Source organism: Parasteatoda tepidariorum, chromosome 6 (genome assembly GCF_982258835.1).
Source record: "Parasteatoda tepidariorum strain Cologne lab strain chromosome 6, Ptep-v5.0, whole genome shotgun sequence".
Lineage (NCBI taxonomy): Eukaryota > Metazoa > Arthropoda > Arachnida > Araneae > Theridiidae > Parasteatoda > Parasteatoda tepidariorum.
In genome coordinates this window covers 23427603-23455163 of record NC_141760.1, presented here as the reverse complement: position 1 = coordinate 23455163, position 27561 = coordinate 23427603, and the positions used below count along the sequence as shown (strand labels likewise).

The 27561-nt window shown below is 27.0% G+C and overlaps 1 protein-coding gene and 1 long non-coding RNA gene across 3 annotated transcripts in view; both read left to right on the top strand.

Annotated features, from left to right (window-relative positions):
• The window catches only part of LOC107449640 (protein SSUH2 homolog), a 58978-nt gene extending 32945 nt beyond the window's left edge, over positions 1-26033 (top strand). For both annotated transcript variants that reach the window (XM_071178906.2, XM_071178905.2), the window contains exons 9-13: positions 1527-1618; positions 17775-17867; positions 20467-20569; positions 20657-20761; positions 23756-26033. In XM_071178906.2, coding sequence (XP_071035007.2) covers positions 1527-1618; positions 17775-17867; positions 20467-20569; positions 20657-20761; positions 23756-23896 — 534 coding nt within the window. In that variant the 3' untranslated portion in view covers positions 23897-26033. The remainder of the gene's footprint in view (positions 1-1526; positions 1619-17774; positions 17868-20466; positions 20570-20656; positions 20762-23755) is intronic.
• On the top strand, positions 8473-15364 carry LOC107445884 (uncharacterized). The gene is made up of 4 exons (XR_006227059.3): positions 8473-8592; positions 9774-9853; positions 12345-12434; positions 15243-15364. It is a non-coding gene; the product is annotated as an uncharacterized LOC107445884 (long non-coding RNA).
• Positions 26034-27561: the final 1528 nt, after the last annotated feature.

The following is a 27561-nucleotide window of genomic DNA, read 5'->3' as shown; positions in this document are numbered from 1 at the left end:
ATTTTCTGAAAGAAATTATTAATTTTAATTATAAAACCAAAAAGTTTAAAAAGTAATGATTTTTCTTGTGAAATACTTATTTTTCTTTTGCAATTAAAAAAAAATAAGTAAAAACATTTTTAATTTAAAGGAATTGAGAATTAAAGTATTAATTTTTATTATAGTGAAATTAGAAAAAAATATAAAGTATCTTTAGTAATTTATTTTAAATTTTTCATTTTTTATTATTTCAATAAATAATTTTGGTTTAAAAAGTAATTTAATTTCTTAATAATTATATATGAAAAGCCTCTATTTAGCTAATAAAACAAAAATGTTTAAAAGTTAATAATTTCTCAAATAAATATTGCTAAATTAAATAAGTATTTTTTTTTTAATATATATTCTTCAAAGGAAAAAAAAAACATTTTCCAGTATTGTAGGGCTTCCAGGTGTTAGGTAGAACAAAGAAAACCTGGAATTGTCAGAGAATTTTATTTCGACTCTAAAAAGGAGGGAATTGTCGGGAAAAGTTGTAATTTTATTATAAAAACCTGGAATATCCCTACATTATTCCAGCAGGGGTGAAAGCCCATATATATCAAGACGGAAAAGAGTAAAAACTGGTAACAAATAAATTTAAGTTTTAAATTTTTTTTCGGGAATAATGAAAATCTATAACTACCAATTTTTTTAATGGATACAATTTTTATAATGATTTGCTTCTTCGCCGAGAAAAAATTAATTACAGTGAATTGTTTATTGTTAAGAATAGATTAACTCCTTCCGAATGTTATCTAATATTGAAATAGTTCTCCTACCAGTATTTTCTCATTTCCGTCTCGCTTTCAGGCCTGTACCAGTAAAATAGCCAGTCTCAGAATTGTCAGTTACAGTAATCAGTTATTGAGATTAGAGTTAAAGAATTCAAACATCTATTACAATTATTTGTTACAAAAATTTCTCATATTACCGAAACTTCTATGTTTCCATTCTAATTAAGTCTTGTTTTTTTTTTTCTCATAAAATCTAATATTTGACATGACAACTAAAAAATTAAAGTTTCCTGATGAAAAATTGCATGGTATGAATAAAATATGGTCTGGATTTTCATTGAAATTTCCCTGATATACCTGGAAAAGTCAGAGAACTTTTTTTTCTAAACTTGAGTGCTTGAATGAAACCAGTGACCTCTCAATTTAAAGTAGAATGTTTTAGCCATTCAGCTATGAATACACATCTACTTTATGAATTTTTATTTCAATGATATATTAACTAGAGCTATGAGAGATCCTATTTTGATCCAAGGGTTGCATTTGTGGCAAATTTTTATCCCATCCTATGTTTTTACCCTTCCTCTTCAATTTAAGTTTGATTTCGAGTCAATAGGAATTTTACAGATGTCTGCTTTCCTTGTTAGCGAAATATTTATTAATTGTTCAAAATATTGCCTTTTACGTGTGGATGTTTTATATTCGTTTGTGACAATTTTCTTTTTATTCATTTCTCCCTATGTGATTGTCTTTATATATAGTAATAAATTTTAGAAACAATGTACTTGGTGTAAAGGAAGAGGAAGAGTACATCGATTTGACAAAGATGAAGTCTGCACATCTTGTAACGCTACTGGATATGACAGGTAATTCTTACTCAGCTTTTTTGTTTGTTCGATAACTTTTTATTTTCTTCATATTCTCACAACTTTTGATTCTTACATTTTTCTCCCTAACATGAGTTGTCTAAAATAAAGGATTGGTTATCTATCTACTTATCTAAAGAGCATTGAACAATTCCCACGTCAAAATTCATGCTGGTACCAGCAACAAAAATATGCTAGTTTTTGCTATGTATTGCTAGGTCTGCTAGATTTTCATGCTAGTGTATGCTTGCCAGCATCCCATGCAAGATACCTAGCATACATCTTACCAGCATGATAAGCTTTGTACGAGCATCTCATGCTTATTAGCTGTTTAAGCTGGCTCCCAAGCATGGGGAGGTAGGTACCTTAACAAGCTATTATATGCTTTTTTATGCTTGCCAGCATCACATGCTAGATACCTAGCATACATCGTACTAGCATGATAAGCTATGTACAAGCATCTCATGCTTATTAGCTGTTTAAGCTGGTTCCCTAGCATGGTGAGGTAGGTACCTTAGCAAGCTATTATATGCTTTTTTATGCTTGCCAGCATCACTTGCTAGATACCCAGCATACATCGTACTAGCATGATAAGCTATGTACAAGCATCTCATGCTTATTAGCTGTTTAAGCTGGCTCCCAAGCATGTAGAGGTAGGTACCTTAACAAGCTATTATATGCTTTCTTTTTGCTTGCCAGCATCACATGCTAGATACCTAGCATTCATCGTAATAGCATGATAAGCTATGTGCAAGCATCTCATGCTTATTAGCTGTTTAAGCTGACTCCCAAGTATGGAAAGGTAGATACCTTAACAATCTATTACATGTTTTTTTTATACTTGCCAGCTTAATATGCTCTACAGACAGCTTAGGCGAAAATAGCATTTTTTATTTTTGTCAAATATTTAGACCTTGTTATATTTATTTAAACTAGGTCCCCAGAACTTGTTTAAATTTTATTATTAAGATTATGAAATTGTTATTATGGAGAGTAAATTAATATAAAATTTGTAAAATGTAAGAATAAAAAATGCAAAACAGTTTGCTTCTTCTTAAGGTCTCTTCCAGATGGTTATGTGTTAAAAGTAAAAACCTTACAGACTTTATCTTTAGTTGGAAAAAGCGGTAAAAACTGTTCCACTTTGTTGTTATCAATCCAAAAGTATTGTTTGTATATTTATTAAGTCTCATATAAGGCAAAATTCATGCATGCTCATCAAAATTCAGACTGGTACCAGTAACAAAAATATGCTGATTTCAAACCCATGCTGGAATAGCAAAAATTCGTAGCAACGGATGGTAGAATTCTCTTGCTGGAATAGCAAAAACTCCTAGCAACGGATGGTAGAATTCTCTTGCTGGAAAAGCAAAAATTCCTAGCAACCGATGGTAGAATTCTCATGCTGGAATAGCATAGAAAACTAGCAAGTGAAGGTCGTGATTGTTGCTAGACTAGCAAGATATTCCAGCAGCACAAGCTGGTATCTGTATACTAGACAAGCAAATAAAGTGTGCCAATACACGGTATGGCAAGCTAGTTTTTTTGCTGGTACCAGCAAATATTTTTGCTAGATCATGCTGGGTTTTTTTTCTCTTTTTTTTTTTTTTTTTGGTGGTATATTGCATTTCAAGCATGCCTAGCAAATAAATAGCAAAAATTTTAACCTGAATCTAACTTTAATACAAGCTCATTATTGCTGGAATAAATAACGTATTTAAATTTGCTTCATTTAGAAATATTTTTGGGATTACATTGAAATTAAATATTGCATTCGCCATGATTTCACCAAAGCATATTATTAACAAGGTTTTCTGGAAACATGAGGAAGGTTAAGAACATAATAATGATATGGATTTTTTTTTAAAAATTAATTTAGGTTTTCTAACCGAAATAGTCAGCATTTTCATATATAGTTCTATTTGAGAAATTCTAACAGAGATTTAAATCAATACTATACATTTATAACTGAGTCATAAAAAATAATCAGTAAAATATATAGCTTGACATTTATTTATAGTCAAATAAATTTCTTAGGCAGCAACAGAACAAGGCCCGTGACTTTTTACATTGCATAGAATATCACGTTAAAAAAAATTTAGTCAATATTACAGAAAAATATATTCCCTTAAAATTCTTTCATTCAAATTTATGTCCGACTTTAATTTGAAGTGATGTTTCTGAATTGAATAGCAAAAGTTCCTAGCAACCGATGGTAGAATTCTCGTGCTGGAATAGCAGAAATTCCTAACAACGGATGGTAGAATTCTCTTGCTGGAAAAGCAAAAACTCCTAGCAACGGATGGTAGAATTCTCTTGCTGGAATAGCAAAAATTCCTAGCAGCCGATGGTAGAATTCTCATGCTGGAATAGCATAGAAAACTAGCAAGTGAAGGTCGTGATTGTTGCTAGACTAGCAAGATATTCCAGCAGCACAAGCCGGTATCTGTATGCTAGACAAGCAAATAAAGTGTGCCAATACACGGTATGGCAAGCTAGTTTTTTTTGCTGGTACCAGCAAATATTTTTGCTAGATCATGCTGGGTTTTTTTTCTCTTTTTTTTTTGGTGGTATATTGCATTTCAAGCTTGCCTAGCAAATAAATAGCAAAAATTTTAACCTGAATCTAACTTTAATACAAGCTCATTATTGCTGGAATAAATAACGTATTTAAATTTGCTTCATTTAGAAATATTTTTGGGATTACATTGAAATTAAATATTGCATTCGCTATAATTTAACCAAAACATATTATTAACAAGGTTTTCTGGAAACATGAGGATGTTTAAGAACATAATAATGATATGGATTTTTTTTAAAAAATTAATTTAGGTTTTCTAACCGAAATAGTCAGCATTTTCATATATAGTTCTATTTGAGAAATTCTAACAGAGATTTAAATCAATACTATACATTTATAACTGAGTCATAAAAAATAATCAGTAAAATATATAGCTTGACATTTATAGTCAAATGAATTTCTTAGGCAGCAACAGAACAAGGCCCGTGACTTTTTACATTACATAGAATATCACGTTAAAAAAAATTTAGTCAATATTACAGAAAAATATATTCCCTTAAAATTCTTTCATTCAAATTTATGTCCGACTTTAATTTGAAGTGATGTTTCTGAATTGAATAGCAAAAGTTCCTAGCAACCGATGGTAGAATTCTCGTGCTGGAATAGCAAAAATTCCTAGCAACGGATGGTAGAATTCTCTTGCTGGAAAAGCAAAAACTCCTAGCAACGGATGGTAGAATTTTCTTGCTGGAATAGCAAAAATTCCTAGCAGCCGATGGTAGAATTCTCATACTGGAATAGCATAGAAAACTAGCAAGTGAAGGTCGTGATTGTTGCTAGACTAACAAGATATTCCAGCAGCACAAGCTGGTATCTGTATGCTAGACAAGCAAATAAAGTGTGCCAATACATACCATGACATGCTAGTAATTTTGCTGGTACCAGCAAATATTTTTGCTTGATCATGCCGGTTTTTTTTCCCTTTCTTTTTTTGCTGGTATATTGCATTTCAAGCTTGTCTAGCAAATAAATAGCAGAAATTTCAACCTGAATCTAACTTTAATACAAGTTCATTATCGCTGGAATACATAATGTATTTAAATTTGCTTCATTTAGAAATATTTTTGGGATTACATTCAAATTAAATATTGCATTCGTTATAATTTAACCAAAACATACTATTAACGAGGTTTTCTGGAAACATGAGGTTGCTTAAGAACATAAAAATGATATGGAATTTTTTTAAAAATTAATTTAGGTTTTCTAACCGAAATAGTCAGCATTTTCATATATAGTTCTATTTAAGAAATTTTAACAGAGATTTAAATCAATACTATACATTTATAACTGAGTCATAAAAAATAATCATTAAAATATATAGCTTGACATTTATAGCCAAATGAATTTCTTAGACAGCAACAGAACAAGGCCCGTGACTTTTTACATTACATAGAATATCACGTTAAGAAAATTTAGTCAATATTGCAGAAAAATATATTCCCTTAAGATACTTTCATTCAAATTTATGTCCGATTTTAATTTGAAGTGATGTTTCTGAGGTGCAGATCAAAATTAAATTAACCTATTTTTCACGTGTAACGAGAAAAATAAAAACATAGTCCATCTTTATTACATACTGCAAAAATATTCATTTGCATATAGTGATGCTGAACATGAATTGAGCAAATATTTTTTTTTAATTTTATATAATGCCTTTTAATTGCGCAAAATGTGCATTTAATAAAAATTGTAAGTATTTTCAGAATGAACACACATAATTATTTTGCGTAATAATTTTATTTATGTAGTATTATTATTATCTGGGTTGGCTGTTCAAAGACGAATATAAAATAAAAATATATAATATGACAAGCCTTCGTTTATTCGTTTGAATCACCATGTGACATACAACATCCAATTTATTTTTATAATGTAAGTCATAGATATTTGTACGTCACCACAATTAGTTTATAAAGCATGTAGTTAATGTTTATAAAGACAATGGGCTACGTAACAAGTGAAACGTTAACCCACGTGGTTTTTCTTGCTTGGTCAGTAGAGCTACTCACGCTGCATGCGCAAAAATTACATATGCCAATTTGATGGAAATTCAAACAAAACCTTATTAGTAAATTCTTCGTCGGAAAAGATATTTCACTAATCAGTTTCTTCTTCTCATAACCAAAAACCATTAAAAAAAAATTTTTTTTTCAGTAGGAATGGTTCTTGAGATTTTCCACCTGTGTCAAGCATATAGTTGAGATAGTATTTCAACTCTAAGGTGTCAATATGTTCCGCAGTTACTCTGAAATGAATATTGTGCTTTTTCGATTATTAAACTAGTTACCGTTTAAGGAATTTTGCAATTGAAAATAAAATCTAAAAAACTAAATGAAAAACAATAAAAAACTTTCTCTCTCATCCTTTGGGATGTTTCTCAAACAGTCGCCAATAGCCTGGGGTGCAACTCTGGTGCTACGACTCTGCCTGAATCATATTTTTGTTTCCTATTTAGTTCTTTTCAAACTAGTAAATATAACTGTTGTGTTAACTTTATAACGAAAGTAATATTTGATAGTTCACGTTTTCACTATTAAACATTTAAACTATTTTAACCAAAATGAAAATGCCCTCTGGGGTCAATTCTAAAGATGCGGTAAAGTATGAGTGCCTGTTTGAATTGCCATTGTGTCGTAAGAAACAGGGGTGTCTTAACAGTTGGGAAAACAGGACAATGCCCAGGGGATCCCAAAATAGTTTTTCAATAAAAAGATATTTCATTACCTGTTAAAAGTATTTGGTATCCAGAGATTGAGGGTGTTCCACGTGTTTGCTCCGCCTAATGTGTTTGCCCTGGGTGCCCCAAAAGTAGCTACGCTAATATTTAGAAATCCATAAAAATCACCCACAGCTCTCGTACAGCTTTAGAAATCAAATGCTCAATACCTTGAATTATGTAACGTTTAAAATAAATTTGAAAGACCTATTGATAATGAGCGTTGCTTGCTTTTTCGGCAAATCACACCGTAACATAGGAAAATTTTCGTGAAAAAATTAGTAAAAGTACTTAAATTTTTATTAAAAATGTGTTCTTTATTGTTCAATTTAATTAATTTTCGAGATCTTTGCAGTATCCAGTTTTAAGTTTGATCACTGTGATTTTAAAAGTGTTATTTCGTCAATAAGCTTTAATAAAATCTTCATATTAGCCAGTATTTAATTAATGTGCCAAGTACATAAAAAAAAGAGAGAAAGAAAAACTGTTAGAACAATGTTGTCCTTATTTTTATTTATTTATTTTTTTTTCCATAATTGTTGTCATTGTCACAATTCTGTCATTATTTTCGAAAGCAAATATCAAAAACTGTTTTTTTTTTACTGAATGTAAAGTTAAGAAATACAGTACATTTTTGCGATAACTAGATAAAAAAAATTATTTATTTATTTATTATCTATATGTATTTTATTAAATATGTTCATATAGAGTTATTAAATATGTAGATTTATTTTAAAATATTTATTTATTATTACAAGGAACATAGAACCCTTAATTATATATAAATAACTGATGGAAAATAACTCGGAAATTGATACGAGATAGTTTAAAAAAAAGAAAATAAATAAAAAAAATTATGCTTTTTTATTTTTTAATAAACTAAATAAATAACTGAATGTTATAATAAATTTGTGTCATAATAAAATAAATAAATAAAAAGTTGAATATTTTATTTAATCAAACTATTTTCCAATACACTACATTTTATTCACAAACAAGTTTTTAAATTAAAAGTATACTTTGCAATAACTAGATAAAATATATAGATTTATTCATTATCTATTTGCATTTTATTAAATATATTTATATAGAGTTATTAAATATATAGATTTATTTTAAAATGTTTATTTATTATTACAAGGAACATAGAATCCCTAATTATATATAAATAACTGATAGAAAACAACTCGAAAATTAATACAAGATAGTTTAAAAAAAGAAATTAAGTAAAAATAAATTCATGCTTTTCTATTTTTTAATAAACTAAATAAATAACTGAATGTTATAATAAATTTGTTTCATAATAAAATAAATAAATAAAAAGTTGAAAATTTTATTTAATCGAACTATTTTCCATCGATTATATTTAGTTAATTGCGTTAATTTGTTTGTTTTTTCTATTTGTTGCTTTTCTCATAAATATTTATATACGATATAAAAAGCGAATAATAACATAAGAAAGAAAAATAGCTGTACATTTTCATAAAATCCTATTAAAATGCGCTCTCTGGGACTAAGTAGAATAAACGTTCTTTTACTCCTTTCAATTAGTGAATTATCACTGAACTTTTTCAACTTTTGATCCGTAAAACTGGTGCGCTTTCTTGATGACTAAACTCGTTTGCACCTTGCTCCGATTGTTTACACGCATGGCGGCAGCAGATTCATGTGAATGTGGTAAGTTTTCTTTATGTTATTTACTATTATCACTTTTATTTGAACGTACTTTATCTTTATTATTAATAGTTGATTTGAGTTTCATTTAAATAATGTGTACACATTTATTATCTATATTATAATGTTATTATTAGCATTGAATTGCAATCAAGATAGGCTTAGCAGTCTATTTACATTTTGAATTCTTTTAAGAAAGATTCTGTTTATTTTAGTTTACAGTAAAAATGTTACATCTTAAATATTTATATTACAGTCCTAATTTTTTTTTGACGAAATTAGCTTTTAAATCATATATAATTTCTCTAATTGCTTACGTCATGTAGTATGATAGTTTTAGCATTTGAAGATAATGTTAAAGTAACGTTTGTATAATTTCTATTAAAATAATTTTTTTATTATAAAATTTATTTATTCGCAGTTGTGATTAAAATTTTGGCTTGCTGTTAACCTATTCTATTGAAATGTAATGTTAAAATAAATGCGTTTTGTAAAAAGAAAAAAAAAATTAACTTTTAATTTATTTAAGATAAAATTTTCTAATAGAAATATTAAGTAAACAAAACTTGTGAGTTTTTAATTTCAGAGTATTTAATAATGAACAATATATTTACTAATTTTCAAATTTGTGATTTAGAAACAAAAATATATTACAAATTAAGAGTCTATGAATGTTTATCAATTATTTCTAATATTTATTTTCAATCTAACTATTTTTATTTGAATCTTTTTGAAAAACATGCTTGATATGTGTCAATGGCATTTGTATAATTTTAAATAAGTAAATACATTTAAAAAAAAATATTTTTAATAAATATGTAAGAACTAAAACATTTTAAAAATCATTAATTTTGTTCAGCATTGTTATATCAATGTAATCAATATTTTTTTTTATTTTGTTCTAGCTAACATTAGAAATGTTTCAATTGATTTATAATAAGTTCACGAATTCACAGCAGGGATTTAAAAAATTATTTAGCAAAGTAAACAAAAAGAAAATGTAGGAAATTTTAAAAAATTTAAGTTGGTTGCTTAAAATTGCTTAAAATAAAATCGCTATCACTAAAGGTGTTTTGAATTTATCTTCAGCTTTTTCATCTATAATTAGATTTCTTTTTATTTGTGTAGGTATCTACTTCTAATTTTAATGCTGTATCTTTTGCTCTATATTTGAAATATTATAGTGGTGCTCAGCCTGCGACTAGTGAGCCAGATGTAGCCTGCTGACTGTTGATATGACACAAGGGAAAGCTTCTAAACACAAGTAAATCTATTGCTTTTTCCATTGTTATTGCTGTGAAATTTCAAATGGTTTTAAAAAAGCAAATATTTTTAATGCAAATTTCAGTGATTACGCTTAGTTTTACCTTATTTTCTCTGATTTTTTTATAAATTCAAATGGGGTTTTGACTGCTTTTAGACAGTTCAAACTACTATCGCCATGTGGTCATTAAAATTCTGATTACATTTAATACGATATTCAGACTCTTGAATTGTGCTTTTAGTTATAATAACCACTTCTTCATGCTCTTTATTTTGTGTCTAACAATTGAAAGTATTTGATTTTCTGAAAACATATTATCAAGTTTACTGATAAAAAAATTACACTGAATTTACTGATAACAACTCGTAGAACATAAAAATTAACATATATGCTGCCTACATGAACATGTGTGGCTCTTAGTTAATCTAGGGTGACCCGGGGTAATTCATGATCGCTCTGTTTCTGGGGTAAATTATGATCACCTAAGTTTTATTCAAAAAAAAAATTTTTTTTTTTTTTTTAATTTGAGACATGGACAAGAATGCTTGTACACTTTACTAAAGTATAACTACAATTACTAAATAATAGTTTTTTGTTTAATCTAACAAAATAAGTATCTTTTAAATTGCTTTCCGTATTTTCCACTTGAAAGATGGGTTTCAAAATGTGCACATTTCTGCAAAGATCCCCCTCCTTTTCTTAATAATAAATATTTTGAGTTACTTTCTTTTTCCTTGATATAAAAATAGTGTACATTTTTGTTTAATTGTTTCTCATCTACTGTAAACATTATAATTGATTATAGGAAACTATATCAAATGTTGTCCCCTACAGATGGGATAATTATTGATCACTGGGGTAATCCCTGATCATTGTCATTTCTTCTTATAAATAGTATAATAAATACCTAATTATCTTGTCTTAAATAACAGTTCATATTTATTAACTGGAACGACTATAAAATATATTTAACTGTAATCACAAAATTTGTTTTTAACTGCATACAAGACAAATGTGTTCTGATTTGAACCATTTCTAGTTTGTCTTACCATGCTTCTATCTTAATTTTTCGTGTGTACATTGTTAGAATAATTTTTAAGTTTATAAATTAGCCTAATATAAATCTGGTGAGAAATTATAAGCCTAAAAGAATGCTAAGCTTCTAGAAAGCAAAATTAGTGAATTTCTTTAAATGATTGAAAATGAAAATTTCAGTGTGAGAGCTACTGCCAGAGCTGTTGACATACCTTACTTAACTTTACACTCTCACTTAATGAAGTTAAAAAATCCAGCAAACCCATGTGGAACACTTTCTTATATTCAAGCAGAACATGAGAATGAGTTGGTTGCTTGCCTAAAATGTATGGCAGATTTTTGGAAAATTTAAAGTGTTAGTCTTTATTCTTGCTTTTGAAAAAATCGTTTTATTAGCTGCTTAAACATATCTTTTTGGTTTATTTGTTTGATCTTGATGTCTTATTAGTTAATTACCATTGTATAATTATTTTTAAACAGCCCCTTTACTATTGAAACTGGTGATCAGTAATTACCCCAGAAGTGATCAGGAATTACCCCAGAAATGATCAAGAGAAGGGGTAATTCCTGATCACTAAAAATTTAAAATCTTTTAAATTCTAATTAGATTTTCAAACAAAAGAAGGTAGCATAGGACTAATCTCATATAGTCTCAAACTTCCAGTAAATATTTAAATTCTATCTTGAATAGTTTTTTCACAAAATAGATGTTCGTATTTTTTGATCAGGAATTACCCCAGGTCACCCTACCTGCTGTATTTTCACTTAAAAAGGTAACATTCCTACATTATAATGAAGATATGGTGTATAAAGATTGTATTTTATAGGAATTAGTTGAAATGTTTTTTGCAAAATAAAATTAAATAATACCGCTCGCTAATACCTCTTTTAAATAATACCGCTTTTTGTAATGAAGACGTAAATAAAGGATGGGAAAAAAAACATGTTTTTACTTTGTTCGTAGTTCTAAAAAATTTTTACCAAAAATTTATTTCTATTAAACTGTTATTTAGAAAATGCTATTATTTATTGCCGTCCAAGTATTAATGCAATTTTGCTTTATTAACACAGCAATATATTAACAAATATTTTAAAGCTATGAATATCAGTGGATATTTGGAAAAACTTGTATACAGGCATGCTTCATGAATTTTGAAATTGCAGATTTCTCTAAAAAAAATTTATTTAACTTGAGACTTAAACCAATGAACAATACTTTTAAATTTTAACACTTATTCTTAATGTGTTCATTTGCTCTAACCGTGACTTAACTTAGAGTAACTAACTTATGTTTTCTACTTACATTTCAGTTAGAAATATATATATTCTCTCACAATATACAATTCCTATTAAATTTGGTTTATCACCCATTTTCCAATAACTATTTATAAAACTTATTTTTTTATGAATATTTATAACTTTAAATTTATAATGTGAATGTTTTATTTTGATTTAGTAAATCCATTGAAGAGGACATTACAGGAGCCAATAAACTGACAGCATGGACAGAAGGGTCTGAAAATTATGGTGTTAGAATTGGCAGGAAGTAAGTAAAGTACTTAACTACCTTAAGTATTTAGTTTAAAATTATGTGTTAATCAAGGTTTTGATCATGCCATCTACTGTTTGTGTTGGAGGGATGATTGTTTTTAATGAGGGGTTGCTTTGCTTAAGGAAACTTTAAACAAAATTATGTTGTGGAAAAAGAAAATTCTAAGATTTGTTTCCCCCGTGTTTTTTTCTTTCTGTGATTGATAGCAATAGGTCCTTTTCATTTAGACATTTTTTACTTAGATTAAAATATATTTTTACAAAAGATTCATATTAGAGATAATATGACTATAAAAAGTTAATATAACAATAAAAATATAAATATGTGAAAAATTAGTTAAACATACTAAATTAAAAGAACTTTTTTTTAAAATATTTGGAGAGGCAAAATACATTTAATCTATTCCTTACAACTTTGAAATATGGGAATTGTAATGGAACTCTCCTTCCACATGAATCTTTCCAAGCCAAATTGATGGATACTGAAGGATCAAAATTTTGATCCATCAGTAAAATTTAAGTTATCTGCAACAGGGGTCTGTCCAAGCCAAATTTACTACCGTTTAGCGGTACCTTCACAAATTCAACTTCAGGAAAAAACGGTAGTTTCACAAAATATTTTTTCTTAAAGTTTTATTATGTGTCTCGTAAGGAACGATAAATCCATATTTATCATAATTTATCATATCATAATTTTGTGTTGGTTTTTTAATATAATTTTTAATTTTCAAAAATTATGTCTAAATTTTCACAAAATAGGTACCGCTCAGAAAAAGCTTGACAGACTACGGTTCAAGTCATAATGGAGACATTGAATTGAAAATTCTATTATCTTGAGTCTCAATATTGATGTTTTTAGATCATTAAATGGTTATTTGTATACTATATGTATATAGCAATGGGGAAAAGGTACTAGTTTTTTTATTTAAGTTACCTCTCTCTCTCTCTCTTTTTTTTTTTTTTTTTTTTTTTTTTTTTTTTTTTGACTTCCCACAGTGGTGAGTAGTAATTTTTCAGGTCTAGTTATGGAATTGAAACAAAATTTGCGATGAAAAGTTACTCCCATGGTATGACATCCTCTTAAAAACACAATGTAGCATTAGATTAAATATAAAATGGAAAGACAAATGAATTTTAAATATTTTTTGTTAAAATATCTTAATGTGAAAAAAAGCATTTTGAAAATATTAAAATAATTTAAAACATAATGTTTGTATGACTTTGTAATTAAAAAAATTAAAATATCTAATTTATACCAACTAACCTTAGTATATACTAAATCAAGTAATATTTATTTTTCTTTAAATTTTACTTTTATTTTGAGAGTTTATTACTCTCAAAATATTATATTTTACAGAAAATCTTTTAGAAAAAAAGGAATAAAAGTAATAAATAGGTAATAAAATAAGAGTTTATTACTCTCGAATTATTATATTTTACAGAAAATCTTTTAAAAAAAAAAAGGAATTGTAAAATAATTGTATTAAAATTACCCGCTCTGGGCATGGATGTTTCTTTCTCTCTATCCGTGTTCTCTGTCCTTTCTCCTTTGTGTGTGAATGAGACCCGCCCTATAAACGGGTTGTGGTAGTGTGACATGGGCGACACTGCTCCACCACCGTGGCATCACCACAGGTGCCCACTGGGTAATGAAAAGACAGTTAGCAGTTCTGGCACTTTCTGTGGCCAATGGACAATAGTTCGAAGTGCCCGCCATTAAAAAAAAAAAAAAAGTTATTTCATTTCAATTTGAAAAGCGCAATGGGAAATAATACTTCAATTTTTTACAGATGCGTAGGATTTTCAATTTAATATATTATTAGAAAATTTTTTTTTAAAAATGACTTTTCTTTTTTATTGGCATTAAACTTTAAATAATTGAAAAAAAGCATCTGCAATATTAAGTAATCGATTGTTGTTGGGCCTAAATATGATAGCAGGTGTTAAAAATGTTTTTTATTTTTAGACTGCTTGAATTCTTATCACTTGGATCACTTTCATTCTTCTAGGGTTCTGCAGAACAATGTTTAGGAACTGCTGGTATTTTTAATAAGAACAAGTTAATTATCAATTCTGATAAATAATTTGCTAGATAAATTTTGGTGAATGAAAGTGGCAAATCACTGAATAATCGCTTTCCCCAAAAAATACCACTTTTTTGTAAAAAAGAAATTTTACTGCAATATTTATAACAAATTTGTTTTGTTTTTCTAATCGTAACATATTTTTAATACAGTTCTTTTAATAATGTTGGCAACAGGGCAAATCGTTAGGAATGAGCATGTTATGGAATGGAAAGTAGTGTAGTAGTTTTCTGCGTTTGTTAAATTTGCTATACTGAGTACCAGCTTTTATTCTTTAGTCAGTCAGGTGCCTGGGAAATTGTATACTCTTACTTGCTACTCCTAGATTATATGCGTTTAGTTTAAATCTTTGTTTTTGAATCTTTATCAAAATCAAGATAATGTTAATAGGAAAAGTCAAACATTACTTGCGAATTCCGTTGCAGCATATTTTATGCAGCAGCCTTTTTTGCTAACATTTTAGATTTCCTATGATTGTATATAAAATCATGTCTTTTCTTACCAATACAAATGCATAAAAATGTAATAAGACAATCAGGTTTGTTTAATATGTAAGGAAATATGTGATGCTATCTTATAAAAAATATTACTTTGATTTAATTTTGTGCAAAACGAGTAAATATATTCAAATTTATTTTATAAAAAGTAGTAAGTTTAATTCTGCAGTCTTATATGAAATTGTGATTTAATATTGCTTAAATTTTATTTATTTTTTTAAGGTGCAGCAAAGCTTTATTATAAGGAGGCCATAACGGCAGAAATGTAGATATTGAAAATGAGGAAGAAAAAATATTGTATTATTAGTTGCATTGTATTTTTCTAAATAAATGTCTTTTTTTTATCTTTGTATTTTTATTTTTAAATAAATATTTTACATTTTGTTTAGGAAAGCAACAACAGAAAGACCTTTAATTAATAAGCTTGGCATTTAAAATTAGTTTGTTTACAGTTACAATATTTAGTTGTAAAATTGTCCAATTTAAATTTTTGTTTTAAATTTGAAATTCCATTTTCTTATTTCCTCCCTTTATATGTAGAATTATATCAAAAGCAAGCTTTACCATTTTAAGTGAAATTAGACTTTAAGTAAAATTATAATGATAACCAATAAATTATATTGCATCATAATGGATTTATTTTTTGTTAGCCCATTTTAAAAATCCATCATACTATATAGAATATTCTATGTTGGCCCAACATGAAAGAGTGCCAATTCCTAACTTTGGATGATGATCTCATCAAGCTATATGTTGGTCTTTAATGAGAATTCAAGATGGTAACCATCAAATTTATGTTGGTCCATCAAAGTTTTTTGCCTTGGATTGGTGGTAGAGAAATAATCTAAAAATAGCAAAATTTGAAAGCAACTGATGGTAATATTCTTATGCTCGAATAGCAAAAATTAAAAGCAACGGGAGGTAGAATTTTAACAACTGAAAAGCATAATTTAAAAGCAACTGATAGAATTCATGCTGGAATAGCAAAAATTCCTAGCATCCGATGGTAGAATTCTCTTGCTGGAAAAGCAAAAATTCCTAGCAACCGATGCTAGAATTCTCTTGCTGGAAAAGTAAAAATTCCTAGCAACCGATGCTAGAATTCTCTTGCTGGAAAAGCAAAAATTCCTAGCAACCGATGCAAGAATTCTCTTGCTGGAAAAGTAAAAATTCCTAGCAACCGATGCTAGAATTCTCTTGCTGGAATAGCAAAAATTCCTAGCAACCGATGCTAGAACTCTCTTGCTGGAATAGCAAAAATTCCTAGCAATCGATGCTAGAACTCTCTTGCTGGAATAGCAAAAATTCCTAGCAACCGATGCTAGAACTCTCTTGCTGGAATAGCAAAAATTCCTAGCAATCGATGCTAGAACTCTCTTGCTGGAATAGCAAAAATTCCTAGCAACCGATGCTAGAACTCTCATGCTAGTATAGCACAGAAAACTAGCATGTGATGGTCGTGATTGTTGCTAGACTAGCAAGATATTCCAGCAACACAAGCTGGTATCTGTATGCTAGACAAGCAACAAAGTGTGCCAATACACGGTATGGCAAGCTAGTTTTTTTGCTGGTACCAGCAAATATTTTTGCTTGTTCAAGCTGGTTTTTTTGCTAGTACATAGCATTCCATGCTTGTCTAGCAAACAAATACCAGCAAGAATTTTAACCTGGGTTAACACACATATTTCTTCATTTGCAGATTTTTTATTATTATTTATTACCTTGAAATAAGAAATACATTTTTATAATATGTATTTCTTATTTCAAGGATAAGTTTTAAGGTTTTTTTGTGGTTGTTGTGTAAAGTGTTAGGCCAACCTTTTTTTGTGTGTTTCAAGAAAATCTCCTGAAAAAAAATTGGATCTTATATCAGGGTTTGAAAAGTTGGTCCCAGCCCAAAAAAACCCAGTGGGTTTTTTTTTTCACATTTTTTTTAATTTCTAATCAATTTTCTTGGCAACTATCAAATCAAATTGTTTTTTGAAATTCAACTTATTGTTTTATAAATTCAACTTAGTAGTTTTTTATACAAAATTGTATGAAATAAAAATAATCTGATGTTTCAAACAAAAGTATGATGAACAAATAACCTAAATTCATGAAAAAATGTCTGATTAAAAAATTTCTATATATTATGCTACTTATCTGTAAAACCAATTATGTGTAATTGCTATACACATGCTATTTATTGCATAATTTATTTAGATTGTAAACCCTTCACCTTTTGTTAAAATACATCAACGGATATATATTACATATATCTAATGTTTTAAAATGAATTAATGAATAAGGTTTTTTTAGACAAAGCATGTAGAAATATTTATTGTTTCAGTTTAAACAAAAAATTGTATTGTGTATGTTAAAAGGTTAGACCAAAAAAGACACATTTTATATTGAGATATCTATAATACCTCTTTCCATCTACTATAACTTTTGTAAAGAAATCTATATTTAAATATAAAGTTTAGAATGTTGAACCCAGAATTTGGCAATAAGTTATAATTTAAAATCTCAGTTGAAAGCTTGAACATCTCATCTAATTACTCAATTATTCGCTACTTCTCTTATGATAGCTTTATTAGAAGGAATATTTTTTGATTTAAGATTAGTTCAGTTCAAACTGGGAATATCTCAATAATAATAAATAAGGATTTATAATTATAGATTATAAAATTGTTGGTCATATTCCATGATGATAAAAACCTAAATACACATTTTATACTTTTATTTCATTCTGTAATTTTTATTATACAGATGCTTCAAGTGTTCAGGAAGTGGACAAGTCAAGTGTAAAACATGTGACGCTCGAGGCACTTTGAAAGGATATGTCGAGTTAATAGTTACTTGGTGAGTGTTAAATTATAATAATTGAAAGCATATTGCAGATTGTTCATGTTTCTAATCAAATATTAATGAATCAATATTAAGGTCATATATTACAGTAAGTTACCAACTTTGCTATATTGAAAGGAGTTTTAATAAATTTCTTTTCCTGAATAAAACTAATGTACTTATAAGGGTTTTAAAGGATGGTTAAAATATTGTGAAAGGCCATAAGAAGAAAGAGCAGTTTGCTTATTTTGCTGACGTGTGGGGAAAAGTTTAATCAATGCTGATGTAAAAGAAATTGCTTTCAAATTTCTTTGGGGAAACTTATGAACAACAATGAAGTCACTTGACTTAGTGGAGACTTTGAATAGATATTACAATGGAATAGAAATTATTTGAATTTGCATATTTTTCCTGACAAGCCAAACCGGATATATACTTATTGCTTATGAAATATTTGATCAGCACTTATTTCATTTGTTTTTATTAATTTCAGTATTGGCCCTTACTAAAACAATTTTCTGTGATTTTGTTCATTAAAGAAATAGTTATATTTTGTTTGAATAAATATCTCAAAATTAGATACAAGAAAAATGCTTCATTTTATTTATTTGAAGAACAGATTTGCTATTCAGAGTGTTCCAAAAACACCTGAAGCACTCTCTTTCTAACTATCACTCTCTTAACTGATTAATCACTCTTAACTGATAAATCACTCTCTTTACTGATAAAATTTTTTAATAGTATTTGCTATTACTGATTTATTCTTATTGAAAATCATTGTAAAATTTTTAGATTTATAACTTATTACATACATAAATTGTTATTTCAGTACTGGGGAAAAAAATTTATTAATTCTACACTGGGGATTCTTCTAACTTTTCGGCAGAGCTTTAAGCTTCCTAATCTGAACACTACATAAGTCTTAACTTCCGACTTTTCTTAAGAAACTGTTCTTAAAAAAAATTATCACTACTGCTGATATGTTTCCCAAAGTTTCTCTTGCAACTCAAAAAAAAGTAAAATCAGTTTCCTTAAAATCAAAAGTATTTTATCAAATTTTTTGATAAAATACTCCATTGCTACATAGGCTGAAAAAAAAGTCAAAAGTAAGAATTTTAGCTTTATCAAATAGGTGAAAAGTTTTTGGGGATTTCTAAATTGTTCATACATATATCATATATTTGTATACAATTATTAAAAATTGCAATGAAATATTACGGAGAATAAATGTCTATTTTTTCTTAATATTTCTACATTAATTTGTTTTTTATTTCATTATTATTTTATTCTTATTAATTATGATTTATATATAAAGCTTAATAGTTTGTCAGACCCTCAATGCACGCACACAAGGAAAAAAACTTTATGTAAATAATTAAAATGTTTTTTTAGGGGGAAAAATAGTTTACACGCTTTTTTATTTATTTTTTCAGGATTTCCCTCTCTTGTGTCTGCATATCAAAATAATTAAAAATGAATTAAATGGCGGAAACAAAATTTTGCATAAAATTTTTTGGGAAAAAATTCTTTGCATAATAAAGATTTTCTGGAAATGTTTCGAATATGTATCTTAATATTTAGGAAGATATTGTATTAAAAAAAAAAACTATTTTATTAAAAAAGAAATTTTATTCCAATTTAAAATGTAAAATTTCCTTTTAATTAAATTTGATGTATTTTATTAATCTATAAATTATTATGTATTTTATTAATCTATAAATTAATGTCAACCCAAGCCTATGTATGTAATTCATGTTTTTTTTTTTTTTTTTTTTTGCTTGTTAGGTATATAAAATTTTTAGTTGATTTTTTATATAAAATTATTGCTTTTATCAGAGTTTTCTCTAAGAATAAAAAAGGTCTAGGTGCTTCTTTTCTGAAAAGGCACTTTGAGTTTTGAAAGGGCTGTCACTTAACAACATAAATATTTATCAAAATATGTAATATTATGTGATAATTCAATTTTATGCTCAACAATTTTTAAATTATCTTCTCATAATCAAAATAAGAGAAAAATTTGTAGTTTATAAAAATAATTAAAGGCATGCTAACTCTGAGCATATTTTTTTAAAAAAAAAGTAAGCCTGCAAAAACTTATTAATTGATAAACAACTTGAAAGCTTTTTTCTATAATTTAAATTGAAAATTATTTGCAAATCAACATTTAACAATGCATTTTCTTTTTAGAAAGGTATTTACTTAAAAATTAGTTTTAATATTTAAAATCACTTAAAAAATTTTTTAATATTCCTCCCCTTCCCAAAGAAGATAATTATGAAAATTTAATCGGTTGAGAATAATCCTAACAAAGTAAATAATCTTAACAAATTTGTAGTTATCAGAATTAAACCTATAAACACAAATAATTTTACCAGTGTGTAATTATTATTTAAAAATGAATAAATTTTTTTCATGATGAAATCTGAATAAAAAGGCAGTGTTTCAAAAAGATGGCAGTTTACTTAAAAAGGCAAAGAGAGTGATTTATTGGGAATCAAAAGGCAAGCAGGGCAGGCTGCCCTTCAAAAAATGCATAGAAAGAACACTGACTTTATTACTTTAAAATAATTACTATTGTTTACCAATTGATTCGAATCTTAACTCTTAATTTTAGGGCCAATCATGTTGATAATTACATTTCAGAAGTTAAGTGCATGCCCAAGGAATTAATTCTAGAAGTCAGTGGACAGAATGCTTATGAAGAAGAAAATCCAAGGGTAATTGCTGCATTTTTTTTTTTAAATAACTCAGTCGTTTAATAATTATTGCATTTTTTTTTACTTAATCCTCTACATGTTTTATAGGTTTTTCCAATTGTTCAAGGAGCAGAGCAAGCTGTTTGCAATGCATCCAGTGATTTAATTCGAAAGCATGGCAATGCCTTTACAAATGAGCGGATTTTGAAACAAGTAGGTTTAAACATTAGTATGTTTTAAAAAATATTTCTTATACTGAGCTCAAAAATTTTATTGAAAGAATTAAAGCAGTTTTAATATTTTTCAAGAAATATGCAAATACAGATATTAAAAGTTTTTTTTTTAGTTACGTGAAATGTTGTATCAATTAAATGTTTCATTTCTGAGTTTTTTCATTTGTAAAATTTTATTTTTAACAAATTAATTTTTTCGAATAAAATATTATTTAAACTAAAACTTTCTATATCATTAACTTATGAACAGGTATGCGATTTTTCTGCTAACTCTCAATCTCATGACCATTGAGTCGCAAACTTCTGCGAATCAATAATTTATATTCTGGCAAAATTTTCTCGGAGTTCCACTAATCTAAAAGTTAAATTTCATTATTTTGTCAAAATCTCATTAATGAGACATTTATTCCACCCTTACCTTCATTCTTTTCTTCGTAAGTTCTCGTTCACACCATGACTTTTTTTTACACTGATTTGTTGGAGAAAAACGCAATTTCAGATAAACTTTTTTATTTTCTAAAAGTAAAAAATAATCCATAATAACTTCGGCTAGAATAAATAAACTACTGAGGCAAACACAAAAATATAAAATTGATAATCTAAATGCGGATTCAGTAATAGCAAACATTTAAAATATCGTTCGTTAGAAGAAAAAAAATTTCTCATTCTTTCAAATTTATATTTTAATGAGTAGCAATTTTGTTGCAAATTTCAATTAGAAACCGAAGTATTATTTAATCAATCTGATATATTTTTATTTAGCTATAATTAGATTGAATTTATTTTTAATATAATTTTACAACATGAAAATTTTGAATCGCACAATTCAGTAGTCACTTTTCAGGGCGGTCCATACTATTGTAAATCTGTGTTTCAATCTTTTTTGTTCTTTTACAGTTAATGCTATTAATTTTCTTATGGTTTTTAAAATTCTGATATTATTGATTATGACACAAAATTTGAATCACCCAATTGAGTAATAACTTTTTGAAGCACCTGATTTGCATTGATATTATCAAAAATCCATGTGGTGTTTTGAACATTTTATCGACTATTATTGCTACTAATTTTCTCAATGTTTTCTTTTGCATCTTAATATTTTTTGTAAATCTCAATACTTTTTAATCATTATTATTACAACATGCAAATTCAATTTGTGCATTTATTATTCACTTTTTTATCTACTCTTTATCAGTTACTGCTCATATCCTCTTGTTTCTTTTTAAATTCCGATATTTTCATATGTTATTAAGAAATGAGAAATTTGAATCACAAATTTAAATAGATACTTTTTCACATGCTCTATTTGCATTAAATTATTTCAGCGTTTTGATAGTTTTTTTTAAAAAGTTAGTGTTGCTTATTTTCACATGATTTTAAAAAATCCAAATATTATCATGATATAGGAATTTAAATTACGTACCAGAGTATTCACTATTTGATGAAGAATTTCTAACATTTTTTTTTCTTTTTCAATTAATTTTTCGGCAGTTACCACTATTGATTTACACATTTCTTTAATTCTCAATATTTTTATTCGGACATTATTTATTGCAACACGTGAATCTTAAAACATTCATTTAATTTACCCCTTTACTTCTTTTTTTTTTCAATTATTGCACTGGCTTTTGTGGTTTTAAAAATCTTTTTAAATGTAATCGCTACTCACAAAGTATGAATTTTCTTTCTTTAAATTTTATGTTTGTTACTTTTGTGCATAAAAAGATATACAAAAAAACATACTTTTATCTCCTATGTACAAAAAAAAATCAAGTACTTAAAATAACAACACGTTAGGAGTAAAAAATTCAGATAATTTCCTCCAGCAATCACATGTTTATATGAATTATCTACGTTTTGTTTGATAAACATTTTTTTTTAAATTCTGTGTTAAAATTTATTTTGATTGAAAACCAAATGTTGACTAGATTAATTATAATCATGCTTAAGTATGAATAAAGAAAAATATTGCATGTTTGGCAAATCACATAATGGATATCACCTATATGGCAAAAGTGGTATTTGATTTGCAAAGAGATAATCAGGGCTGATTGTGCTCAGGAAAAATCCGTATTTTTCGCTAACAGTGATCCGGAAGTTTCCAGAGATCAAAGGTCCAGATTTTTCAAAAAATCATTGATCACAGAAGTTTCAGGAAATCAAATTTTCGAAAGTGGAACTAAAAAAAGCAGTTTATTTTATTTGTTTGTAAGGGAGAGCCCGAGAGAAACTTCATAAGCTTATATTCCTGATTAATATTCATTTTTTATCAGTAAATAGTTGTTATGATCATAAACTCAAGAAAGAAAGACATATTTGTAAATTTTAATTACTTCTTCAGGTCATCATAGGTATGTGTAAATGGTATAGGTGTGTGTAAAATTTTAAATATATTTTAAGTAAACTAAGAAATATTGAGAAAAGGAGAAAAACCTTCTTTAAATTTTTTTTTCAATTTAAACTTTTTTCTTTCTTTTTTTTTAACTCAAGAAATTTCCGGAATTTTGATTTGGGTTCACAATCCCCCCTGGATAATAAAATTTAAGATGTTTGCACTGTTGTTTCAATTTTTATATTTGTCTGGTTCATCAAAAATGAATTAATAGATAAATTTCAACTTTTTATTTGAATAATTGGATGCTCATGACTCAAACTTTTTAAATAAACACTTTTTTTCCCATTAGAAACATTTTTTCATTTAAAAATTTTTCAACTACAGAAAAGTTTAAATCTTCTGAATAAATTTTTTTCTTGTGGACTTAGTATCTAATATCAGAACTATTAGATGCAGCAGATGCATGTTAAATGCAATTTTAAATCATAGAAAGAAGGTAAAAATTCTTAAAATGATACAGTTAGTTTTTTTCAGTTGTTAATTAGGGGTTTAAATCTAGAATCATGAATATTGATTTATATTATATATAATTTTATAATTAAATTACTTTTCTAAAGTAAAAAACTTGTTTATTTGCAGCGCCAAAGTTTGCGTATTATTCCTGTCGCTGATGTAAATTTTCAATGGAAAAGTAAAACTGATAGGTTTTGTGTTTATGGTTTTGAACACAAAGTATATTTTCAAGAGTATCCACAAAAATGTTGCTGCGTTGTTTCATAAAAGGCTTACCTTAATATTCAATTTTTATTCATTGTTAAAATGGTTGTTGTAAAAGCCTAAAAAATCATATTGTGATTGTTATAAAATTGATTTATTTTTGTGATTGTAAAATTCATTTTCTTTTCTGTTCTATGGAACAAACTAATAGTAATACAAAAACATTCTCTTATCTAAGAGATTTAGTTTTGAACTTCTTTTTCTATCTTTTCTATTGCTACAATTTTACAATGTCTGGTTAATTTTAATGTGATGTGTGTAATGTGTAAAGAAAAAACTGATTTAAATTTGTGATTTTTTGAGAGAATTATTTTTCTAGTCTAACTTTTTATTTTATAAGATAAGTCTAAATAGTGTAATATACTTACTTTAATTTTAAACTTCTTACCATCCTTGATTAATTCATTAAATGTTTATTTGTTATATTATTTTTTAATGAAAACTATTTCATGATTATTTTTTTCACTCTATGTTAGGAAACAAAAAAATCAGTATTTTACAATCATTACATTTTGTCGAGACCAATATTTGACAAATATTATTTTTTGTGTGTGTGTCTGTGCTAATAAACAAATCCAGATTTAAAAAATAATAATTTTATTTCTAAAAAATAGTAAAAGAAGTTAGTTTTAAGGTAACAGTTTCATTATGCAAGAAAAAAGATGAAAAACGTAACAAAAAGTTGCTTGCAATTTATTTTTCCATTTAAAAGTTTAAATGTAGAACTTCTTTAGCTTGTAAGTTACGAAAACAACTCTTTCAGTTTGTGGATCACCCTATATGTTTCTTATAAACTCTGAAGTGCCAGTTCATATGATATTTTATGTGTTGTTTTTTAATAAAATTTTGCTGAATGAAAAATTCCTTTAAAAGTGCCTCAAACTGTAATGCTAAGTACCTAACTCATAGTCTGCAATTAGTGTAAAAACAATATATCTTTTGCATGAAGAAATCTAATCTTACTTTTTAAGACATATTTCTTTGTATAAAAGAATAAGAATAATTTTTTTGTCTTTATATGAAAGCTTTGAAATGTTTTATTATGAGCAAATTATTTTCAAAAATCAAAATTCTCTTGAATAGGGTCATATATTTCTACTTATACAGTTTTATGAAGAAAAAAAATTTCTAAGCAACTATTTTTATCAGTATTTTGATATAATATTTAATTACAATTTTAAGTAAATGAAAATTCATTGTGAGCTGATTTATTATTTTTATAATTAAGGAAAAAATAGAATATAATTGATTTATAATAATTATTTTCTAGTGCTGGAGTAATATAAATATAAATTGATTTATAATACTTATTCTTAATATTAAAACAATTGTCACAAACTTAAAGTGCATTTTAATTTTTTTTAAATATATATTTCATACCATCAGAAATTTAAATTAAATCATTTTTAACTCTTAAATCATATTTTTAATTATAAAATAATTTATTGTGGTCACCTTGGAAAAATTTTGAACTTTTGATTTTGAATTTTTGTTACCTGATTGTTTTGTATTTGTAACTCATGTTTTGTTTCCAGAAATTGAAACCTGGTATAAATGGGATCATATATTTTATCATAAAAATTTTTTATTGAACTAAATGTTATTTTAAAAAAAAAATTATTATAAGCTATTACAATATTATTTTTTAAATTAGAAATAAGTAATAAATTGTGTCACAATTATTTATTGATTTGTATTTGTTTATAAAAATCTCTTGTATTTTAAAAAATCATTACTTTTTTTAAATCCTATTTTCAGTTGAAAGAAAATACATTTTTTGAAACAAATATTTGTTAATTGAGCTTGTTTTACCATGACACTTATATCTCTTACAATTGCAATTATAAATGATAATTTTTTTCTGTAAAATGATTTGTCATTTTAATTGTGAGCTATTACAAAGTGTTTAATATCTACTGTAATTTGCATTTTATGATTAATGACATTATTTTATTTAGTTATGTTTACATTCATGTGAAATGTTCTCTGTATTATCGAATGGTTCCCTTTGTATATGCGTTATACTTGTTGAGCAATATTTGTCAATGGAAATTTTTTTTACAAGTTATAGTTTTCATAAATGTTTTATGTGCTTACATTAAAATGTACCTGTATTGAATTAAAATCTCCTTATATTGGATAAGAATCTTATTTTTACATCATGTTTAAAAAATATATTTGAAAGAAAATCGAGAAAAATTTATGTGACATAGACTTGCGAAAGAGCTGCTAGTTGAGGACTTAGCGTTCATTGGCTTTTTTTTATATTTTTAATGATACCCTTTAAATGCATTTAAATTATTTCAGATAATGGACCCAATTTTCTTTTAAAAGAACCTCTGATAAGCATGATTTTAGAACACAATTAGAGTTCAATTTCTTTTTGTATTGTTTAAATAACCCTCAGTGTCAGGGACAGAAAAAGCTGCATTTATTTTTTTTTTTTAAATTTAGTTCATTTTAAAGTATTTTTAAGTCTGTGTAAATTTATTATCCTTTATTTTTATTCATTTTCTTTTTCTATTGCATATTAATTAATACATTGAACACAAGCCGTGATGACAACATCATTTCATTATTTAGAGAACTTTAGAAAACCAATTAATCGATAATCTTTGCTAAATTAAAGAGGAGTTCAAGACACCTCGATTCGAATCCATATATAAAAGCTATCAAAACAAACATATTGACAATTATTCTAAAGATTAATAAATCCATGTTTTTAAAGAACAGAATGGATACAGTTTGTCACCTTATTATGAATATGGAATTACTTATGTACAGAAAAGTTGAACGAATCATATCTGCTGAATTGCGTCGTATTTAATATGTATAGAAATTTTCGGATTCTGTCCAGGACAAATAAATTTGCTACTGTTAAGTGGTTCCTGATACCTTCACAAATTCAATTTTAGGAAAAACAATAGTTTTACAAAATTCTTTTTAAAAAAGCAAGTTCTAAGATCCCCGCCTCTTAAAATTTTGTTTTTGTAACGCCGTACAAAACGATAAATCCCAGGTTAATTACACATTTCGACTTGCAATGTAATCCCCCCCCTGCAGATTGCTATTATGATGTAGGGGAAGAATTCGCTACTTAGATTAGTGCTTTTCCTCCTCATGCCTGGCTGAGAGCATGCCGAGATCCCAAAACGCTGTGGGAGAAAAAGCGTTAGCGGCTGTGATCCTTAATTACGGTGAAAGAAAAGTTGCTAGTGCCATGCAACTCCTCCCTCGCTGCAACCTATGAAAATAAAGGAGCTTTTCTGCCAGCTGCCTTCTAGGAATAAGTAGCACGTGTTTGGTCAGTTAGTACAGTGTGGTATGCCTAGCTGTTCTTTACGTCGTGTTATAGGAAGCTTTTTTTCTCGCAAAGTTTTTTAAAATTGAATGACAAGGCGCTCCCTCTGTAAACCTTACAGGAGGTGGAGATTCAAACTATTATCTTAAATGTTATTCTAATGAGCTTTTATTTTTTTATGAAAATTTTTTTCTGTTTGAAACTTTTTTCTGTATGAACCAGTCGAAAATGGACAATGATTTTTAAGAATTTTTAAATTTGGATACAATTTAAGGCCAGCAATTTTACAATAGCAAAATTGTTTTGTAATGTATGGGGAAATTTACCAGTCATAAATGATTTTATTTGTACTGACAATTTTTTTAAA